Genomic DNA, 20155 nt, shown 5'->3' with positions numbered 1-20155 from the left:
AGGAGGTGGGGCGGGAGAGGGATGCTGTCCCGTGCCCAGCCCCCACCTCCCCAGCTTCCTGCTGCAGTCCCCCTGGCATTCAGAACCATCCACTTCCTCCAGCTCTGGTGCAGAGGAGTTGGGGGCGGGAAGGAAAGAGGGATCCTCTCGGGGGAGCCCCTAGCCTGCACCGGATACCTGGCCGGGAGCAGCGGGGCTGTCAGAGCTGCGCTAGGCCACACCCCCAGCCCACGTCAGCCCTGGAGCGCCGCAGAGCTAGGGAAGCCCACGCAAGCAGAGGAAAGAGTGACTTCAGACCGGCAGAGGAGGGGGGCGGTGAGTCGCTCACATACCTGATCAAACAGGACTTTCCAGTGCTGGTACAGAAGGAGCCATGCAGGAGAGGAAGAGAAAGGAACACACATCACCAAGGGCTCCGCGCCCCCCATACCCACCCCAGGTTTCCAACTCAGCCTTCCAGCTGCTGCTCCCCTCCCCCCGAGGGTGATCAGCAAGAGCCGCCGCCACTGGCCGGGGAGCCCCGGGAGACCCTGGGAGGGGCTGGGCGATTGGGACCACTGTCAGGGAAGGGGGTGGAGCTGACTGCAGGGAGGGGGGCGCTGGCAGGGGTCCTGGGACAGGCAGGTGCAGCCTCCAGCAGAACCTCCCACTGAGCGCCCAGAGCAACTGCCGCTAAGATCCACAGCTGCTGCTGGGCAAGGGGCGCTGGAGACCTCATCTCGGGAGAACTCCAGAGCTTGACATTTGCCTACCCCGTCGTTCTGTGTGAGAGTGTGTGTGTGTGTGGGGGGGGGGGGTGGATGAAACCCACCCACTCTTTCAAGTCTGAGACAAGTAGTGAGAACAGGTGATTCTACCAGGGGGCTTAGAGCCAGATGGAGTGACAGGTTGAACTACATGGCCCAAAGAGAGAAAATCCAAATCCGAATGCGAACCTGTACTCCCTTCCCCTGACATAGGGTCTGGCTGTGCGACCCCTGCCCGGGCATACACGGGAAGGGCAGAGAGATTGGCCAGCCTTGTACAGTGATGTACAGCTCAACTCCGGTCTGTGGGCGCTCAGGACGGCAGGTGGGATGGAGACCCCAGCGGCAGGTTGCAGGGAAGCTCTCGGAGACAGCCGTAGGACTCCGGGCCCCTTGTGGACAGGGGATGCGGGTGGAGGGGCAAACCCTGCTTTCCGCCCTCCTCTCAGGGCTCCGGGCCCGGGTCGGCGACAGAGGCCACTCTGTACTGCAGCCAGTGTCGCGACCAGGCCGGCGCGGGCTTGAGCAGCCCAGTCTGCGGGCCCGGGGCCGGGGGACTCTGCGGCGCCCACGGCTTGGAGAAGCCTGCAAGTCGCGGAGGGGAGGGAGTCACGGCTGTACCGCGGCCTCCTCTGCGGGAGAACGCTGTGTCCCGGGCACTGCACCAGCCACAGGGACAGCGCTCCCCGGCGCAGCGGCGCGCCCGTGTCCCGCAGGGAAGCCGCCGGCGCCCGAGCAGGGGTGACGCGACAGCTCCGGGGATCCCGGTCCCTCCCGCCCGCGCAGACCCGGCCAGTCCCAGGCGCTCCCGCGTCACCTTGAAGCTTCCAAGCCGCCCCCCAAGGAGGGCGAGACTCTGCCCACCTGCGACCCCCTCTTCTCCCCCCCACAAGAAAGTTTGCCCGGGCGGGGGAGGGGCACTCACATCTTCCGGCGCCGCGCGCGGCCGCTCCTGCGACCCTGGTTCCAGCTCCTCGATGCGCTCTGCCTCGGCGCAGGCGGCCACTGCGGGGCCTGGGCTGGGGTGCTCGCCCATGGCCGGGGAGGCTCCGGCAGCCGCAGCGCTCGTCCCGGGGCGCCGGGGCTAACTTTGCGCCGCTAGCGGGGCTCGGGGCACCGCGCGCCACCTCCGCGCCCGCCGGGCCGCTGGCGCCTGCCCCCCATGGCCTCGGGCCCCCCGCGCCGCCACCGCCGCAGCCGCCCGCTCGCAGCCCCGGGACGCCCGGCCCCTGCGCAGCCAAACTTCTCGGCACTCGCCGCGCCGCCGGCCTCCGCCTCGTCCGCCCCAGCCCCCGCGCCCGGCTCCGAGGCGAGGGCGCCCTTGGGCCGGCCGCGGCCCCGCCGCTCCCTTCCCGCTTCCCGCGGCCCCCGCTCTGCGCCCGAGTCTCCTCCTCCCCGCGGACTCCTCGGGGCGGCGCGCGGCCGGGGGCGGAGCTGCTCGCCGGGGCCGCGGGCCCCCCGCCCCGCACGCCCCCGCCGGGGCCGACTCGGCGGGAGCTGCGGGGATCCTGGGGGCTGCGGGGTCGGGGATGGCTCTGCCCCGCTCGGCCCTGGGTTTGTCTCCCTCCCTGGGAGACGGCAGGTGTGAGCTTCTCACCGAGTTGGCAAAGTCGGGGTTAACTGGGGAGTGAGTTGGAGCGGGATGCTGTGGGCTCGGGATGCCGCCACCGGAGGCCTAGGTGTGGGAGACGGCCGCGGGGGGCTCCTGGTCCCCCAGCCCTATGCTGAACCCCCGCCAGCCTCCGAGCTTTGGGCTGCCTGGGCCATTTCTGGCCGCGTGGACCGCGGTAAACCCAGGGGAGAGTCCCAGCTGGGAGAGGCGGAGAGAGAACTAACGCCCGCAGGGATTAAGTTAGGGCTTTCTTCCCTGCAGGGGCTACCAGCTCCGGGGACAGGCTCCGGCGTCCCTCGGGGCTCAGCCCACGCCGAGGCTGCGTCCTACCGCGCCGGCTGCCCGCCTTGCCCCACAGCCACCCACACGCTCGCCTTTGCCTCTCTCCCTTGCAGGCTCTCTGCCCCTAGTGAAAGTTGCAATTAATGTTCTGTTCTGGAACAAATGCAGCAGCGGCGGCGGCTGCTTCCCCCTATTCCCCCCTCCCCCAACACAGGGCAGGATATTAACGCTACTCTAATTAGGTGAGTCTGTTGCAGACTCCGATTTTCATCTCAAATTCACAAAGTGTGATCGTTTCAACTATTTTTGTTTTTCACCACCTCCACTCCCCCATCCCTACTCCAGTAACAAGTCAAGATCCTGCCAGGATTTTCTTGTAAATAAAACTGTGCATGAAGGTGTGATTTTGAAAACACAAGAGGAACTGGCTTTTCTTCCGGCAGCCCGCCACCCCTTCTCCATCCCCCGGGGCAGTCATGATCCACTTGTCCAGCTCTGGTGCCCCGTGGGGCTCTGGCCCAGTGCCCTGGGATACAGGATGTATGGAACCCCAAACCTGCCCTCCAGGAGCAGTCTAAGGGGGCAGAGGGCGGCACACTAGTCAACACAAGGATAAATCCTGGATTCCAGAGGATGGAGGGGGTTCTGGTGGGTCCAGGAGCACCTCCAGAAGAAAATGCTCCAGAACTAAGCATCATGGGAAAGGTACAGGACAAATGCCTCTTCTTTTTTTTTTTTTTTTTTTTTAAGATTTATTTATTTAGAGCCAGTTGCATGACCTGGTGACTAAAGTCCTCACTTTGCATGCGTCAGGTTCTAATCCCAGCACCCCCACTTCCATGCTAGCTCCCTGCAGCTCCCTGTTTGTGACCTGGGAAAGCAGTCCAGGGCAGCCCAAAGCCTTGGGACCCTGTACCTGCATGGGAGACCCGATGAAGCTCCTGGCTCCTGGCTTCGGATTGGCTCAGCTTTAGCCATTGAGGTTACTTGGGGAGTGAATCATTGGACGGAAGATCTTCCTCTCTGTCTTTCCTCCTCTCTGTATATCTGATTTTTCCAATCAAAATAAAAAAAATGTTTTAAAGATATGAGGTGTTTTTTTTAAAGTTTATTTATTTAGGTTAAATGCCATTACAGAGAGAAGAGGCAGCCACTGTTTTACCCCTGAATGGCTGCAACTTCCAGGACTGGGCCAGGCTGAGACAAGAGGTTGCAAACTTCATCCACGTCTCCCACATGGATTCAGAGGCCCAAGCACTTGGGTCATACTCTGCTGCCTTTCCAGGCACGTTAGCCAGGGAGCTGGATAGGAAGAGGAGCAGCTGGGACTCAAACCGGCACCCATACGGGATGCTGGCATTGCAATCAGCAGCTTAATCTACCAAGCCAAAAGGCTGGTCCCACAACGTGTTCTAAACAGAGGGAACAGTGTGGACCAGGGCTGGGCAGCCTGGCATGGGAGGCAGACTGTCAGCAGTCTGACCTGGCTGGAAGCTGGAATGAGGTAGGCAGTAAGGAGTCTGGCCTGGAGCAGGCATGGAGCGGAGCTGGGACTGGATCCTAAGGGGCGCCGGGAAAGGACTGTGATCAACAGGGCAGTATCTGGAATTTTCCCTGGGCTGTGGTTAGAGGCTAGACAGGAAGGAGGTTGGCCTGTGGTGCCAACTGGGGAAAGGGCAGGAGGGCCCCAGCTGAAGGAAAGGGGAGATGACGGGTCTGAGACATGCCCTAAGGGTGTCTTGTTCCTCCTCTCTCCCCTACCTCTGTGTCCCTCTCACTGGCGGCTGCTTGGAGAAGGGCCATGGAGGGGAGGGGCGGACACTGACATCCTCTGCAGACCTGCCACCACCCTGTCCCGTGGGGTCCTCGGTGCCCATGCCATTTCTTGGCCCAGGGAAGCCTGCAGTGAGGTATGGCCCACTGGCCAGCAGGCAGCGGGACACTGGAGCCTGGAGCCCCAGGGGTGGCAGGGCCTCCATTGGCTGACAGCCCTTGCTCCATGCCATCTGACACAGTGAGGGACTGGCACCTTCTGTGCCAGGTTGGCTCAGGGGAGGGAGGGGCATACTGTTTGCTCCCCTGCCCTGAATGTCTGTCTGTCTGTCATGGGCCCTGCCTTCAGGGAACCCCTGGGGTCTGATGAGTGGCATTCCTAGCCTGTTCTTGGTGTAGTGAGCAGCTCAAGTGTGACACACTAGTAGAAACAGAACCAGGTAAGGGTCTGGGTGGACCCTAAGGGACAAAACTGAGTACTCAGAGACAAGAGCACCCAGCGCAGGGGAGCCTGGAGAGCAGGGGTGCCGAGGGCAGAGTGTGAGAAGGCAGGTGGGGGTAGGGAACCGCTACAGCTAAGGCACAGAGGCAGGGATGCTGCTGGGCGGGTGAGAACCACCAAGTGGCTGACCCCCAGCAAGGATGGCCCAGGAAGACCAGGTCCTGAGGTCCTCAGGGGACCAGTTGGGGGAAGGTGGACCTTGTCCAGTGGGCGATAGGAAAGCAGTGATAGCTTCTAACTGGAGCACGGTTTTAGGAAGATTAAGTTGGCAGCTGCTCATCAGGGCTGTTGGGTGAACGCGGCGTGAAAGCCTGTGATTGCCAGACCCTGGCCGAGGTGCAGAGGACACAGTAAGGCTAAGACTTGGGGCCTGGCCTCTTGGGAGAAAATCATGGACCCTTCTGATTACAGCGCTGTGGGCTACAGAGAGAGGGAGATGAGGCTGAGCCCCTCCAGTGCACCCCAGCATGGTGTTGGGGGGAGAGGGCGGGGGTGGTTAATCAATATTCTGCACTGAAGGCCAGGAGGCACAGTTGGAGGAGGCAGGGCAGGGGTGAGGAAGCCAAGCACTTTGTTTGTGGACACCTTGAACTAATGAGAAGTCCCAGGAAGAAACACTAAGAGCTGTAATTACAGCTCAAAGCAAACGGCAGTGCCCAGAGGCAGGGAAAGATGGGGCACCTGCTTCTCCAGAGCAGCAGATCTTCCATTCTGAAGCCACCAGGCCTATCCCTTCCTCTCCAGCCAAAGCTACCCTTCCCTCCTCCGGCTCCTGCCGGCCCCTCTCTGCACCTGTAGCCCCCATCACTGGAGACACCAGCACAGCAGCTCGCGTGGCCGCTGCTCGCCTGCCTGAGATGAAGACATGAGTTATTTTTGACAGAGATCCAACCTGCGGCCCAGAATTCTTTTGTCTTCCAGGAATCCCCCAGTCACGTTTGAAGTCTGCAAGTCTGAACAGAGTGGCTGGCCACGGCTCGGGGAGGAGAGTGCCACTTGGAAGGCAACCGCCGGCCAGCCCCAGCCTTCTCCTGTGCTTGCCCACTGTCTGCCAGATCAAACAGAGCCTGACGGGTTGCCCTCCTCCTGCCTTTTGTCTTGTCCTTTCCCTCGGGGTCTCCCATGTCCTGGAGTCCCCTGGATCATCACAGACAGGTGGGTTCAGGACACCACATGGTGGTACTGTGTGGACACTAGCAGACTGAGCTCCACGGTGTGGCAAGGCACACACCGCGGGAAGCATTGGCTACTTTGCCCCCCTCCTTCCAGACCCTCACAGGTGGGGGCTGCCCCGGCCCCAGGGTCTCACTTCTGGACCCCGTTTGGGACCCAGCACTTGTGGGTGACCTCGAGTTGTGCTACAGGTCCTGGGCACATCTCTGATGCTCAGTCTTTTTCCTCCCTGACCCATCCTAGGAGGGTTCCCTGTTTTCTTTTCCCCTTGCCCTTGTACCGTCAGAGTTGTTTTTTCCTGATAACAGAGCGTGCGTTCCTTGGAGGGACAGATTATGGCTGACTCAGTTTTGTGTCCATCACGATACGTAGCACCGTGCACTGCAGGAGCCGACTCGCTGCCTGATGAAACCCAGAGCAGGCCTCTCCTGATCCGACATCAAGTCTAATTACATAGTTATCACCCTCAGTTCCCAGCAGAAGACAAGTTTCATTCTTCTGCATCATAATAAGAAAACTTGTTGGCCCACTATCTTAATTTAAAAATTATTACCATGTTTTGTCATTGCATTACATCCTCACAAAGCTGGCTTTCCTGAAGGACACGAAGCAGATAAAATGGGCTCCATTTCACAGATGGGGCATGACCATCTTTGGGCCCGGAGGAAGCTCATTCTCCATTCTTCTCAGCAGGGTTCTTATTTATTTATATTTTTTAAAGATTTGTTTGCTTTTAATTGGAAAGGCAGATTTGCACAGAAAAAGAGAGATAATAGTGGCTGCAAAGCCTGGAACCAATCCAAAGCCAGGGAACAGGAGCTTCTTCCACTCTCCCATGCAGGTGCAGAGTCCCAAGGACTTGGACCATCCTCTACTGCTTTCCCAGGCCACATGCAGGGAGCTGGCTGGGAAGTGGAGTAGCCGGGACATGAACCGGCGCCCTATGGGATCCCAGTGGCACATGCAAGGTGGATTTAGTCACTAGACTCCAAGGTTCTTGTTTTGAGGATGGCAAATGCCTTTGGCCTTGACCGCTGCCTGCAGAAGCTGTCCTCCCAGTGCCAGCAAGGGCGCTGAAGCTATGGGATTGCGTGGGTCAGAAGTTGGCTGTGGCTTTTGAGCCATTGGTCTCTTTGTTTTCATTCTCTGACGGGATGTGTGCAGTCTGTTGCCCAAAGAAGAGGGAATAGTTTGCTCTGGTTCACGTCTGCGCAGAGCCAGGTATCAGCGTGTCCCACATACTGTGCTGATAGGCTATGGGAGGGCCAAGGGCAGTCAACTGCAGGACCCAATGGGTTGAGACATTGTGGCAGGGCCCTCATTTGGCCTCACAGTGAAGACTCCAGCAGAGGCAGCCACATCCTGTGGGCTTCAGTCCCAGCCCCGGCTCTCACTTTCCTGTTCATGTAGATTTGGGGAGGTGGTGGTGATGGTTCCTGTGGCTGGATACTTGCCACCCAAGTGGAAGATCTGGCCTGGCTCCTGGCTTCAGCCTGGCTCAGCCCAGGCGGTTGCGGGCATCTGGGGCTTGAGCCAGTGGATGGGAGCTCACCCTGTTTATCTGCCTCTCGAATAATAGAGGGAAAAAAGTACTGCAAGGATCTGATCTTGCTGGCAGTGCCTCACTCCGAGGGTGGGTCCTGACATGTGTGAAGCTCACGGGGGTGTGTGCCCAGTGACCGAGCCTGTGCTCCTGGCCCAGGCAAGGCCTCCCAGGCTGCCCTCAGCTGCCACTGGGGAGGAAGGCTGATTCAGCACAGCAGCTGCTCCGCTGAGGGGTGGCTAGGAAACAGCATCTGGGGTCTGAGACTATGGGGGCTTTCCCTGGGCCGTGGGACACAAGGCCGCTTGCACTAGGGAGACCACCTTGGAAAGCAATGGCAGCCGCTGCCACTGCCGCTGCCGCCTAGGAGCGTCAGCAGAGGAGTGAGACAGTGGGCACCAGGAACTGTTCCCTCCATCGCTCAGCCACATGGCCCAAATGAGGCTGTGGGCGCACTTCTCCATGCACATTGTAAATACCATCTGTCACGCTGCCTGCCCAGACTCGGCCTTCCTCCTGGGAAGGGACTCGCTCTGTATTATTTATGCAGCTTTAAGTGTAGGCACCAGGAGAGGCAAAGAACAGCCCAGCGGAGTGGAAGCCTCCAGGGATCTGCCCCTTTGGTAGCAGCTGGTCAGAAGACTTGGCCATCCATCTTTCCCCTCCCTCCATCCTCCAGTGGGTAGGGGGAAGTTTAACTCTCAACTCTCCTGAGCAAGGCAGTCAGGCCAGAGTAAAGAAAGGCCAGGGAATTGGGAGACCTACAGTCTCACGTCCATGGCATGCATGGCCAGCCTGCTGTGTGACCTTGAGGGACTGCCTCACCCCAAGGTCCTGGGGGGAGGGCTCCATTTGCTCTTCTTGACATGCAGGTTGAACTAGTAGATGACATGGGCCATCCCTTTGGCTATAAAATTCAACTTGCTTCCTCTGACTTCTCCTGTCTGTGCTGACCCAGAAGCCCAGGCTGGACAGGTGCACCTCAGTGCAGGGTGTGGTTCCTTGGTGCCTGTGAGTGGGGCCAGCAGTCAGCAGAGGTGGGGCTCGCCTGCACTTTCCTATTGCTTGCTTTGTCTGTGGTGGAACACATGGGTGGGACTGCAGGGGTCCACAGCAGGGAGGCTGGTGCTGAGGTGGCCCAAGATCTGGCAGCTGTCCAGGCAGATCAGGCAGGAGGAACTGCCTGTGCAGAGGCAGGAAGGTGTGAATCTGGGAGGGGGCGCCATTGGCAACATTCAGGGAGCCTGCACTAAAGGCTTCCTCTCCGCTCCTTGTAGAACCATCCAGGGCTCACCAGAAAGGAGGTCAAGGGGTTGGTGGTAAAGGCTCATTTGGCCGCTTGGACTATGAAGTGAATCACCAAGGAGATGAATGACTCGAATAATAGGTATCCCCTTCCAGCTCCTGCCTTTATCTGTTCTTTGAATTAGAGTTGGCGGGCCCAGCACAATAGTGTAGTGGCTAAAGCCCTCGCCTTGCACGTGCCAGGATCCCATTTGGGCATCAATTCTAATCCCGGCGGCTCCACTTCCCATCCAGCTCCCTGCTTGTGGCCTGGGAAGGCAGTCGAGGACAGCCCAAAGCCTTGGGACCCTGCACCCTTGTGGGAGACCCAGAAGAGGCTCTTGGCTCCTGGCTTCAGATTGGCTCGGCTCCAGCTGTTGTGGCCGCTTGGGGAGTGAACCATTGGACAGAAGATCTTCCTCTCTGTCTCTCCTCCTCTCTGTATATCTGCCTTTCCAATAAAAATAAATAAATCTTTTTTTTTTTTTTTTTTTTTTTTTTTAAGAATTAGAGTTGGCCAAGCAAGCTGGAATCGGGGAGCTGGCTTGAATGAGTCCACAGTGACCCACAGTGCTCTAGCCTTGCATGTCAGCAGCTGGTCAGGTCAGAAGAAGAAGGCTACTTTGTGCAAAAATGGGGCTCTGCGGCTGGCATGGGTGAGTTCGGTGTGCTGGGCACCCTCCCCTGAGCAGCTGCAGCACGTGACCCTGCCCTACAGCTGTGGCAGCCTGTGGTGGCTCCTGGGGGAACTGTGCAAGTCCTCTGCAGAGAGACGGGGCTGACCTGTCCCTACTCCGTGAAGGACATCCTGCGAACGGAAGTGTGCCTTTCCCCCGGCTTTTCGATCTGGTTGCTGCAGCTCGCACGCCTGGAGCTGCATACTCCCATACGCGCAGGAATGGCGGAGAAGGGAGCTGTTCACATCCAAGACCTCATTAGCTGTGCACAGCCTGGGAGGCTGCAAGCCTGGGGTTAACGAGGCTCAAGGAAAGCCTGAGAGGCGCTGGTAAGCGTTTCATCGGTAAGCTAGCTTGGTTTGCTGCAACAATTTCTGTTCCAGGAAAAAGGGGGCTGAAAGTCAGGGAAATGCCAGAGAGACTGAGGGAATGGGCACATTAGCCAGATGGCTCCCGGGGCACAAATGTATTTGCAGAGGTACCGTGTGGAGGGAGGGCTCTTCACGGGCAAGCACAGGCACCGACTGACGGCTCATTCATTATCCTGGGCTCATCTGGAGGAGGTTGGTGGCTTGCAGCACACCCACGCAGTCCTCCTGGAACAGAACCTCGCTGCTGCGACTGCCTGAAGCCAGACTGGCTTCGGGGTGGGGGCCTCTCCACAAGTTCCCAGCTCTGCTTCCTTCTAGCACCTGCCACCTGTATCTTCTTTCCCAGCTTAAAACAGCTAGTTCACATCCAAGGACCAGCTGTCTCATCTCCCCTTCCTGTAGCTGACCTGTAAAGGACACAGCTTGGGCTGTCACATGTGCTGGTAGGGTGGAACTCCAGGCGTCAGGATCCCATAGGAGCGCCCATTCGTGTCCCAACTACTCCACTTCCCATCCTGCTCCCTGCTTGTAGCCTGGGAAAGCCTAGGATGGCCCAAAGCCTTGGGACCCTGTGTGGAAGATCTGAAAGAAGCTCCTGGCTCTTGGCTTTGGATCAGTTCAGCCCTGGCCATTGTGGCCATTTGGGAAGTGAATCAGCAGATGGAAGACCTTTCTCTCTGTTTCTCCTTTTTTTTTCTGTAAATCTGCCTTAATAATAATAATAATTAAAAATGTATGTATGTTTTAAGAGGCACTACCCCTGCATAAGGATTTAAAGAACGAGGTGCTTTGTCCTGGTGATGCCAGTGTCTGCTTTTATCTTCCTCTGCTAGACCACAGACACAGGGCAGAAGGACCTTTGTTAGCCTTGGCTTTGCTGCATGCTCCTGGCACATAATACTCCCCACACCCCAGAAAAAAAGCCTTGGTCACAGGGGCAGACAGCAAAGGCACCTGGCCGAGCAGCGCCCCATGGTGCTCATGGTCTAGTGGCTGGTAGCCTCCTTCTGTACAAGGACAGCGCAAGGCCACAGGGCAGGCTGTGTCTAGAGGGTGCCCGCTTCGGGCTTCCGCTGATGGATCATTTGCCTTCTGTGCCACGCCGTGACCTCCTTCAGGGGCGTGGCTCTGCGGTGCCGTGCAAGGAGCACGTGTCCACGTGCACAGCGCTCTGTGTCTGCACGTCCATCAGGTCAGCCAGCCTCAGCGGGCTTCACGCCGCTTGGACTTGAACGAGGCTGACACACTCGTGGCGCTGGGAATGGGATGGTGGCTGGTCAAGGTCAGCATCGGGGCCCACTCTTTACTACCCTGCATTCTCAATGCATGGTGCAAAATAAATGAATAAAATTATTTCAGAAAAAAAAATAATACCACCCCTCAATTTTTAAAAAATTATTTCAGAGATCAAAGTACACTCTGGTGTCCTTCTTGGATACATTCACCTTCCCAAAAACCCACCCGGGGCAGTTGAAATAACCCAACTAGGTAAACAAATCCTGTTTGTAACAGGAGGGAAGAGTCCCTGTTGGGGATGAACAGGTATCTTTTTGTAAAGAAATTACCCCAGAAAACAACGCCAGAGGACCTGCTGCTTCATCTCCTGTATTGTTCTTAACACAGGAGACACACGGTGCCTAATTCATGCACACTTCTGCCTTTGTTTTCTGAGTGGTGTTGGAGCAGCAAGATTGGCTAAGAGCCACAGTGTCCTCTAGTGGGGAAGATCCTCCACTGCACACAGGCAACCAAGCCTCCGTGCCCACGGCGGAGGGCCAGCTCCTCAAAGTGACCTGGGTCAGGGCCCGGCGCGGTGGCGCAAGTGGTTAAGGTCCTCGCCTTGCATGCCCGGGATCCCATATGGGCGCCAGTTCTATCCCTGCAGCCCCGCTTCCCTTCCAGCTCCCTGCCTGTGGCCTGGGAAAGCAGTCGAGGACAGCCCAAAGCTTTGGGACCCTGCACCCGCGTGGGAGACCCGGAAGAGGCTCCTGGTTTCGGATCGGCATAGCATCAGCCGTTGTGCTCATTTGGGGAGTGAATCATCGGACGAAAGATCTTCCTCTCTGTCTCTCCTCTCTGTATATCCGCCTTTCCAATGAAAAAATAATTAAAAAAAATAAAATCTTTAAAAAAAAAAAAGTGACCTGGGTCAGCCCTTCGTGCAGCCACCAGAGCCAACTTCCAGGGCTGTTGTCATGACTGAAAAATAACTAAAAAACACTCCTTCATTTTCCAGAGAGTTTTTCTGTATATAACTCAGAGAAAGGCACTGCAGTCACATTTGTTGTTTAAAATTCTTAGGGGGCTGGTGTTGTGTAGCCACACTGACATGCCTACAATGCTGACATGCCACATGTCTTATCTGATCCACTTCCGACCCACCTCCCTGATCCATCCAAATGCACCTGCGAAGGCAGCAGCAGATGGCCCAAGGGCTCAGGTACTTGCACCCACAAGTGTGACTCAGAAGTTCCTGATTCTTGGGCTTCAATCTGGTTCAGCACTGCCTGTTGCAGCCATTTGGGTAGTGGACCAATAGATGGGAGATTTCTCTCTCTCTCTCTGCCTCTCCCTCTCTAATTCTGCCTTTCAAATAAATAAATCTTAAAAGAAGAACCCTCATCAGGTGTCAGTCAGTTAGTGGGTCGAGGCATAATTCTACTCAGAACACACCAAGGAAGCAGATCTCCTTGGTTTCAAGGGAAGTACGCAGCACAGTGTATGAAGTATCTCGGTTCCAGAATTCAGCCTGAATCAGATCCAAGCTCAGAATTGAACTACCAACTTGCAGGAACTAAATGGGCAGTTAAGTGCACTTACTGCGGAATATTTTTAATGACACATAAGAAAAATGCGGACCGGGGGCCTGGTGGCGTGGCCTAGCAGCCAAAGACCTCGCCTTGAACGTGCCAGGATCCCATATGGACGCTGGTTCTAATCCTGGCAGCTCCACTTCCCATCCAGCTCCCTGCTTGTTGCCTGGGAAAGCAGTCAAGGACGGCCCAAAGCCTTGGGACCCTGCACCCTCGTGGGAGACTTGGAAGAGCTCCTGTCTGCTGGCTTCAAATCGGCTCAGCTCCAGCTGTTGTGGCCGTTTGGGGAGTGAACCACCGGACGAAAGATCTTCCTCTCTGTCTCTCCTCCTCTCTGTATATCTGCCTTTCCAATAAAAGCAAATAAATCTTAAAAAAAAAAAAAAAAAAAAGGAAAGAGAAATCCGGACCATGGAAACCTCTATGTGATCAATTACCTGATTTCTTCAGCATCAATGGCAAAAGCTCATACTCTCTCTGGGAAAAACATCTCTCTTTCTCTCTCTCTGATTTAAGTCAAGTTTAAAACACAAAGCAGAACTTGTTTACACCATTGGGGAAATTTGAACACTACGTATTTCATCCTAAGAAACAGTTCACTGGAGTGTGAAGACGATATTGCAGCTGCTTTGATTTTTAAAGACGCACTGTATCAGAGGGGTGCACATGGAAATATTTCCAGATCAAATCGGTGTTATCTGTGATTTATTCAAAATAACTACAGTGTGGGTGGGGGAAGAGGCAAAACAAGACTGAGCGTGTTGTTCATTGCTGAGCGGAATACCTGAGGTTTCAGTGCAGCATTCGCTTTTTGTTTTTTCTTTGAATGTTTTCATAAACAAAATAAGTCCCCACTTAAGAAGCAGTCTGCCTTGCTTGAACTCCTATAAAAGCCTTATTCGGCCATATCTGTGAGCAGGGAGTGGCCCCGTAACCGGCGGCTGTGTAGGACGGGGAGTGACAGACTGGTTTCATGAGCATGCCTGAGACAGAACTGAGGGGGCAGCCATGCTTCCCAGCTGCACCATCTGAAACAGCGTCTGTTCTTTCACCTACCCCTGGAAAACAGAGTGGGCAGGGGGCAAGAACTAGTGCGCAGGTCTTCTAAGGGCCTGCTTCGGTGAATGATCTGACTCGGGGGAGCTGGGAGTCCCACGCTCTTTGCAACCTCCACATTATCTTCATGCTTCTCTCTCTTCAGCAACAACTCCTGACCCACAACTTCCCAACCTAATGAGCTGGGCATCCACACATCACAGCTGTGGAGACGGCTCCACTGGAACCCTCACACTGCCCTCTGCCACCAGCTTACATAAACACAGCTGTATCAGCAGCCCGCCAGCTGCCAACTCACCTATAAGAGATTCGGCACTTTTCCTATCCTGGCTAAAAATAAGTCCCGTGTTCTCCTGGGCTTCGGCAGGTGGTGTGCTCTCTCTGCCACGCTGGGGTTTTTTAAGGTTGTGAGAATTCAGAAAGATGGAACTGCTTGCACCAAGTCCATGGTGCTGCCTCTTCCCTCAGGGAAAAGGTTACAGAGAAGACGAAGCAGAAGGGAGCCCTCCTGCAAGTCCCTGAAGGTCTTTGCTAACTGGGTACTAACCTCAAACACAGCACCTGCAGTCAGATGGCACCAGCTCAGGGCCCAGTGGTATTACTCAGCTTGAGCCGGGACCTTTCTCTGTACTCCTTTAGCCTCAGAATTCTAACATTCGGGGCCTGGCGTGATAGCGTAGTGGTTAAAGCCCTAGCCTTGAAAGCGCTGTGATCCCATAAGGGTGCCGGTTCTAATCCCGGCAGTCCCACTTCCCTTCCAGCTCCCTGCTTGTGGCCTGGGAAAGCAGTCAAGGACAGCCCAAATCCTTAGGGACCCTGCACAGTGTGGGAGACCTGGAAAGAAGCTCCTGGCTTTGGATCAGCTCAGCTCCAGCCATTGCAGCCACTTGGGGGGGTGAATCATTGGATGGAAGATCTTCCTCTCTGTCTCTCCTCTTCTCTGTATATCTGACTTTCCAATAAATAAATAAATCTTTTTAAAAAAATAGCCTGTATATGCATGGATTTCAAAATTTAAAAAAAAAAAAAGAATTCTAACATTCATTAGAGGGTTGATGGTCACATTTGTATTTCTTGGCTTTGATGTCAGAAATATGTGAAAAGGGCTTTGGGGACAGCACTGAAGAATGTTGCTGTGCCCTTCCCCCCTTATTGTTCTACCACCCACAACCTGTATCAATAGTTCTCATTACTCACACATTCACTCAACACACAGGTAGGCACCTGCGATGGCCCAGGTACTGTTCTAGCAACTAGAAGGAAAGCAGCATACAAAATAGACAAAATCATGGCCTCACAGAGCTTACCATGCCAGGAGAGTCACAGCTGACAAAACTGATGACACAGAAGAGTACACAGCATGTAGGCTGGTGCTAACAGTTACAGGAAGCAACAAAGCAAGGATTCAGGATAGGAAAGCCCGTAAGAGTGGCGGCTGAGATTTTCAGTAGGGTGGAGGACAAGTGACATTTCAAGATCCTGAAGGAACTGAGGGGTCAGGTATGTGGATACGGGGAGACGAGCATTTCCGGCAGAATGTGGAGGCAGTACGAAGGTTTTGGGGTACAAGCACAACTGTGTGCTCCCGAGGAACTGGCGAGCAGTGACGGTAAGAGAATCTGAGTGCTGGGGAAGCCCCTGCGAGCGATGCTGGAACCCCATATGGGCACACTGGTTTGAGTCCTGAATGCTCTGCTTCTGATCCAGCTCCCTCCTAGTGCACCCGGGAAAGCAGTGGATGATGGTCCAAGTATGTGGGAGATCTGGATGAAGTTTCTGGGCTCCCAGTTTCAGGCTGAGCCAGACCTGGTTCTTGTGGCCGTTTGGGGAGTTAAGCCAGCAGGTGGAAGTTTTCTCTTTCTCTCTCTGTAACTCTTTCAAGTAAAAATAAATAAATAAGTAATTAAATGGAAAGAATTAAGTGGGACAATACCCCAGGCAAATGGGTTGTAAGGTGTTATTGCTAAGATGGCAACACTCCCAAATTGATCTATAGAGTTAGTGCAATCCCTACCAGATTCAGATGTTTTTGTTGTTATTGTTCTTTTTTTTTTTTTTAAAGATTTATTTACTTTATTGGAAAGACAGATGTACAGAGAGGAGGAGAGACAGAGAGGAAGATCTTCCATCCAATGATTCACTCCCCAAGTGACCGCAATGGCCGGTGCTGCGCCAATCCAAAGCCAGGAGCCAGGAACTTCTCTCTGGGTCTCTCACACAGGTGCAGGGTTCCTAAGGCTTTGGGCTATCCTCGACTGCCTTCCCAGGCCACAAGCAGGGAGCAGGATGAGAAGTGGAGCTGCTGGGATTAGAACTGATGCCCATATGGGATCCTGGCGCATTCAAGGTGAGGACCTTAACCATTACGCTATTGTGCCGGACCTCACACTTCCATATTTCAAAGCTTCCTTCCAAACTTTGCTAATGCATATTAGTCATATGAATCAACAGGACAAAATTGAGAAATACACCCTTACATCACGCCAACTAATTTTTCACAATTGTGCCAAGACCATTCAGTAGGAAAATAACAGTATTTTCCTTTGTGATGCTGAACAATAGCATGTCCACATGCAAAATAAGTTGGCTTCCTAGCTCACATAATGTGCAGAATTAAGTCAATGAGTCACACATCTAAATGCAAGAGCTAAATCTCTTAGAATAAAATACAGGTGTAAATTCTGGTGACTTTGGATTAGGAAATGGTTCGTTAGCTATGTCGCCAAAAAAACAGGCAAAAGAAGAAAATACCCAGACAATGTGTACCTCATCAGAGTGAGGAGTTAGACACTGCAAAGGAAAGTGAGAAGACAACTCAAACAGGAGAGAGCAGCTGCAACCTGAGCACCTGCCAAGGGACTGTCAAAGTCATCCAGAATCACTTACGACGCAACCATAGACGGTGATCAGGGATGTGAACCGGCAGACGGGAGACGTCTATCTGACACTCATTCTCTGCCATTCAAGCAAAACATTGGAAAAAAAATGGGCAAAGGGTTTGAGTAGACAATTCTGTAAAAAGGATGCAAAAATAGCCAAACATATGCAAACATGCTCAATGCAGTTATTAAAGTGAAAATCAAAATCACTGTGGCTTACCATTTCACCCCAGCTAGGATGATTATAATAAAAGAGAATAGGGACAGGTACAACAGCCTCGAGGCTAATGTCCTCACCTTGCCAACACCAGGATTCCATATGGGAGCTGGTTCATTTGCTGACAGCACTGCTTCCCATGCAGCTCCCTGCTTGTGGCCTGGGAAAGCAGTCGAGGACGGCCCAAAGCCTGTGACCCTGCACCCGCATGGGAGACCCAGAAGAGGCTCTTGGCTCCTGGCTTTGGATTGGCTCAGCTCTAGCCATTGCAGCCACTGGGGAGTGATACAGCTGATGGAAAATCTTTCTGTCTGTCTCTCCTTCTCTCTACAAATCTGACTTTCCAATAAAAATAAAATAAGCATTTTTTTTTAAAATGAGTTGAACAATCATCAGTGTTGGCAGTGGGGGAAAAATGGTGAGAATGTCAGGGTTGTAGTCACCTTGGAAAACAGTCTGAGTTACTCAAAATGTTAACCGTGAGTTAGTATGTGACCCAGCAACTCTGCTACAAGCTATATATCCAAGAAAACTGTAAATATCTGCACCTAGAGACTTACATGCACATGTTCATAGCAGGGGTGGGCATCTGCTGCTGTGCTAAATGCCACATAGAGCGCTCATGTTTTGGGTTGGAGTTCTAGCTTTCTTCCTGATTCTAGCTCCCTGCTGATGTACATCTGGGAGGCAGCTGGTAATGGCTCCAGCCCTTGGGTCCCTAGAACCCATGTGGGTGACCAGGAGTGAGTTCTGAGTTCCTGCTACAATCTGACAATCAGAACCCCAGCTGTTCTGAGTATTTGCAGAGTGAATCAACAGATAAGAGGGTTTTCTGTCTTTCAAATATATGTATATTTAGGGGCCAGTGTTGTACACTGGGTTAAGCCATAGTTTATGATGCTGGATTTGAAGTGAAGCCAGCAACCAGTTGAACCAGCTCTGCAGTATGGAATGCTGTTGATGTGTCTGGGAAGGTAGTACAAGATTCCCACCCATGTGAAGTCCTGGCTCCCGGATGTGACCTTGTCAGTGTCCCTTGGAGGAGAGAACCAGCATGACCGGTGAGATCTGTTTCTCTCTGTCTTAGTGATGATCCAACAAAGAAATCTGAAATCCAAAGCAGTTTTATTCATAATAAGCAAGCGATGGAAATAACTCACACTGATAAATGGGTAAGAAGTGTGAAATATTCATCATAAAATAGAATATTATTCTGCTGTAAAAAGGAGAGCAGCACTGACATATGTTACAATATGGATGAATTTTGAAAACATGCTTCATAGAAGAAGCCAGATGCAGTTGGCCACAATATCCCAGTTTCATGAAATGTACCCAAGAGGCAAAGGCACAGAGATACAAAGATTAGTAATTGTTAGGGATTTGGAGGAGTCCTGGGATATGAAGCGATATGGTCTAAATATTTGTCCTCCCAACTCATGCATGAATTTAGGCCCCAAAGCCTTATATTAATGACACTTAAAATGATAAAAAAAAAATTTAACCCAATTTTGATGTTTGGAGATAAGGCTCCTGGGAAGAGATTAGATTGGATTAGGCCATCAGGGCGAGGAGATTCCATGACTGCATATTGCTGTCTTTACATGGATAGAAGACTGCACAAATACAGACACACCCATTCCTTCTCTGTTGTGTCTCCCACGGGGTTCAGGGGCCCAAGCACTTGGACCATTTTTCACTGCTTTCCCAAGTGTTTGGTGTCAAAAAGTTGAGCGAGACTCCAAGGCAAGTCAGTTGGGCAGCTACCTCATGCCATGAACAAAAAAGTACCCCAAACAAAACAAGTGTGTGTGGGGTTACAGTAAGCATCTATGTGAAGGTGGGCATCTATGTGACACAAAGCAGAAAGCAGGTAGTGAAGATCCACAGTGTATAAGCACACGTTTCTGACCTTATCGCTTTCATGCAAACAGCAGTACACAAAATGGTTCTAAGGCAGCTGTCTGTCCTGTAAATCGTTAGCACACCCAGGAACTGCCTGACTCCTGTTTGCTTCTTGGTGCTTCAGGAAGCAGAGTGTTCTCGAAACAGGGTGTGGGCAAGTCTTTGCAGGGTCCACACTGCCAGGTGAACAGTCACCTTTACAATTTACCTTTTCACCAGGAACATTAGCATTGGACTGCAAGTGGAGCAGCCAGGACACAAACCGGTGCCCATAAGGGATGCCAGTGCTGCAGGCGGTGGCTTTACGTGTTACACCGCAGCACCAGTCCCCTACCCTCAACTCCCCTGCTGCCCCAAGCAAGAATCTTAAACCACACTTCACAAGGATGGATTTTCTGCTGTGAGTTATGGAAGTCAAGTTTTTAAGACACAGCATACAAGCACACATTGGAGAAATGCTTTCAAGCGATGTTGTTGTAAAGGGAACCAAGAAATGGGGACAAGAAGACATTTTTTTTTTCCCCAGATGGGAGAAATAATGATACGCTCCCTTGGTAATACAAAGATCTAGTAAAGAGAAAGGAGAAAGAAAAATCAGTAGTGCAGGCAAGAAGGAGGCTGCTGGAGGATCACAAGGACGGAATCTAGAGGGGTTGCTTAGGGACAGTTGCTTCGCAGTAACAAGCAAGTACAGCAGATCACTGCAACTGCAGGCAGGTGGGTGTACACGACACAAGCTTGAGGAAGTTCTCTTCCTACCACCCTCCTTCAGAGAGCTCATTTTATTTTCCTTGAACATCTTGTTTATAAGCCTCTTGTCTCAACACACACTTCCAGAGAATGGAAACTTGCTCCAAAGAAAACAAACAAGCAAGCAAACCAATCTCTCAAAATTATTTACCTTAACAGCTGTCATAAACTGATTCCATTCCAAATGGCTCATTCTAAATTCTTTCAGCAGGGTTATCGATGTGATTCTTACCTGCGTTTTCAAAGTACAATTAAGGGGTAGTGTCTGCACAAATAAAATTCAGAGTGCACAGAAAGCAGACCTTTCTCCTACCTGTTTCCAATCTTCCTCCTGGAGACCAGCTCACCGTGCATGTTCAGACAGTGTATTTGACCATCTTCCTGTTTTTGGACTCCAGTTTTCAGACTTAACTCCTTGCTCTGCCTCATGCTAGTCCTGACACTTTTCTAATGAAATGGTAGTACTTGGGGCAAGTGGCTGGTGCAGTGGTTACAATGCTGCCTGAATGCCCACGTCTCATTTTGGGAGAGCCTGGGTTTGGGGTACCAGCTCTGTTTCCAATTCAAGCTTCCTG

The 20155-nt window shown here is 53.2% G+C and overlaps 1 protein-coding gene across 2 annotated transcripts in view; it reads right to left on the bottom strand.

The window, feature by feature from the left end:
• The window catches only part of RHBDL3 (rhomboid like 3), a 39995-nt gene extending 38213 nt beyond the window's left edge, over positions 1 to 1782 (bottom strand). Inside the window, exons 1-2 of one of the 2 annotated variants that reach the window (XM_041001149.1) lie at positions 1672 to 1782; positions 333 to 356 (exon numbers count right to left, since the gene is read on the bottom strand). In XM_041001149.1, coding sequence (XP_040857083.1) covers positions 333 to 356; positions 1672 to 1782 — 135 coding nt within the window. The remainder of the gene's footprint in view (positions 1 to 332; positions 357 to 1671) is intronic. The other variant, XM_041001150.1, reaches the window with a different exon arrangement.
• Positions 1783 to 20155: the final 18373 nt, after the last annotated feature.

This window comes from Ochotona curzoniae, unplaced genomic scaffold, assembly GCF_017591425.1.
Source record: "Ochotona curzoniae isolate NIBS_2020 unplaced genomic scaffold, NIBS_Ocur_1.0 scaffold_2453, whole genome shotgun sequence".
Classification (NCBI taxonomy): Eukaryota; Metazoa; Chordata; class Mammalia; order Lagomorpha; family Ochotonidae; genus Ochotona; species Ochotona curzoniae.
The sequence above is the reverse complement of the archived record's forward strand: the minus strand, read 5'-3'. Positions and strand labels throughout refer to the sequence as shown.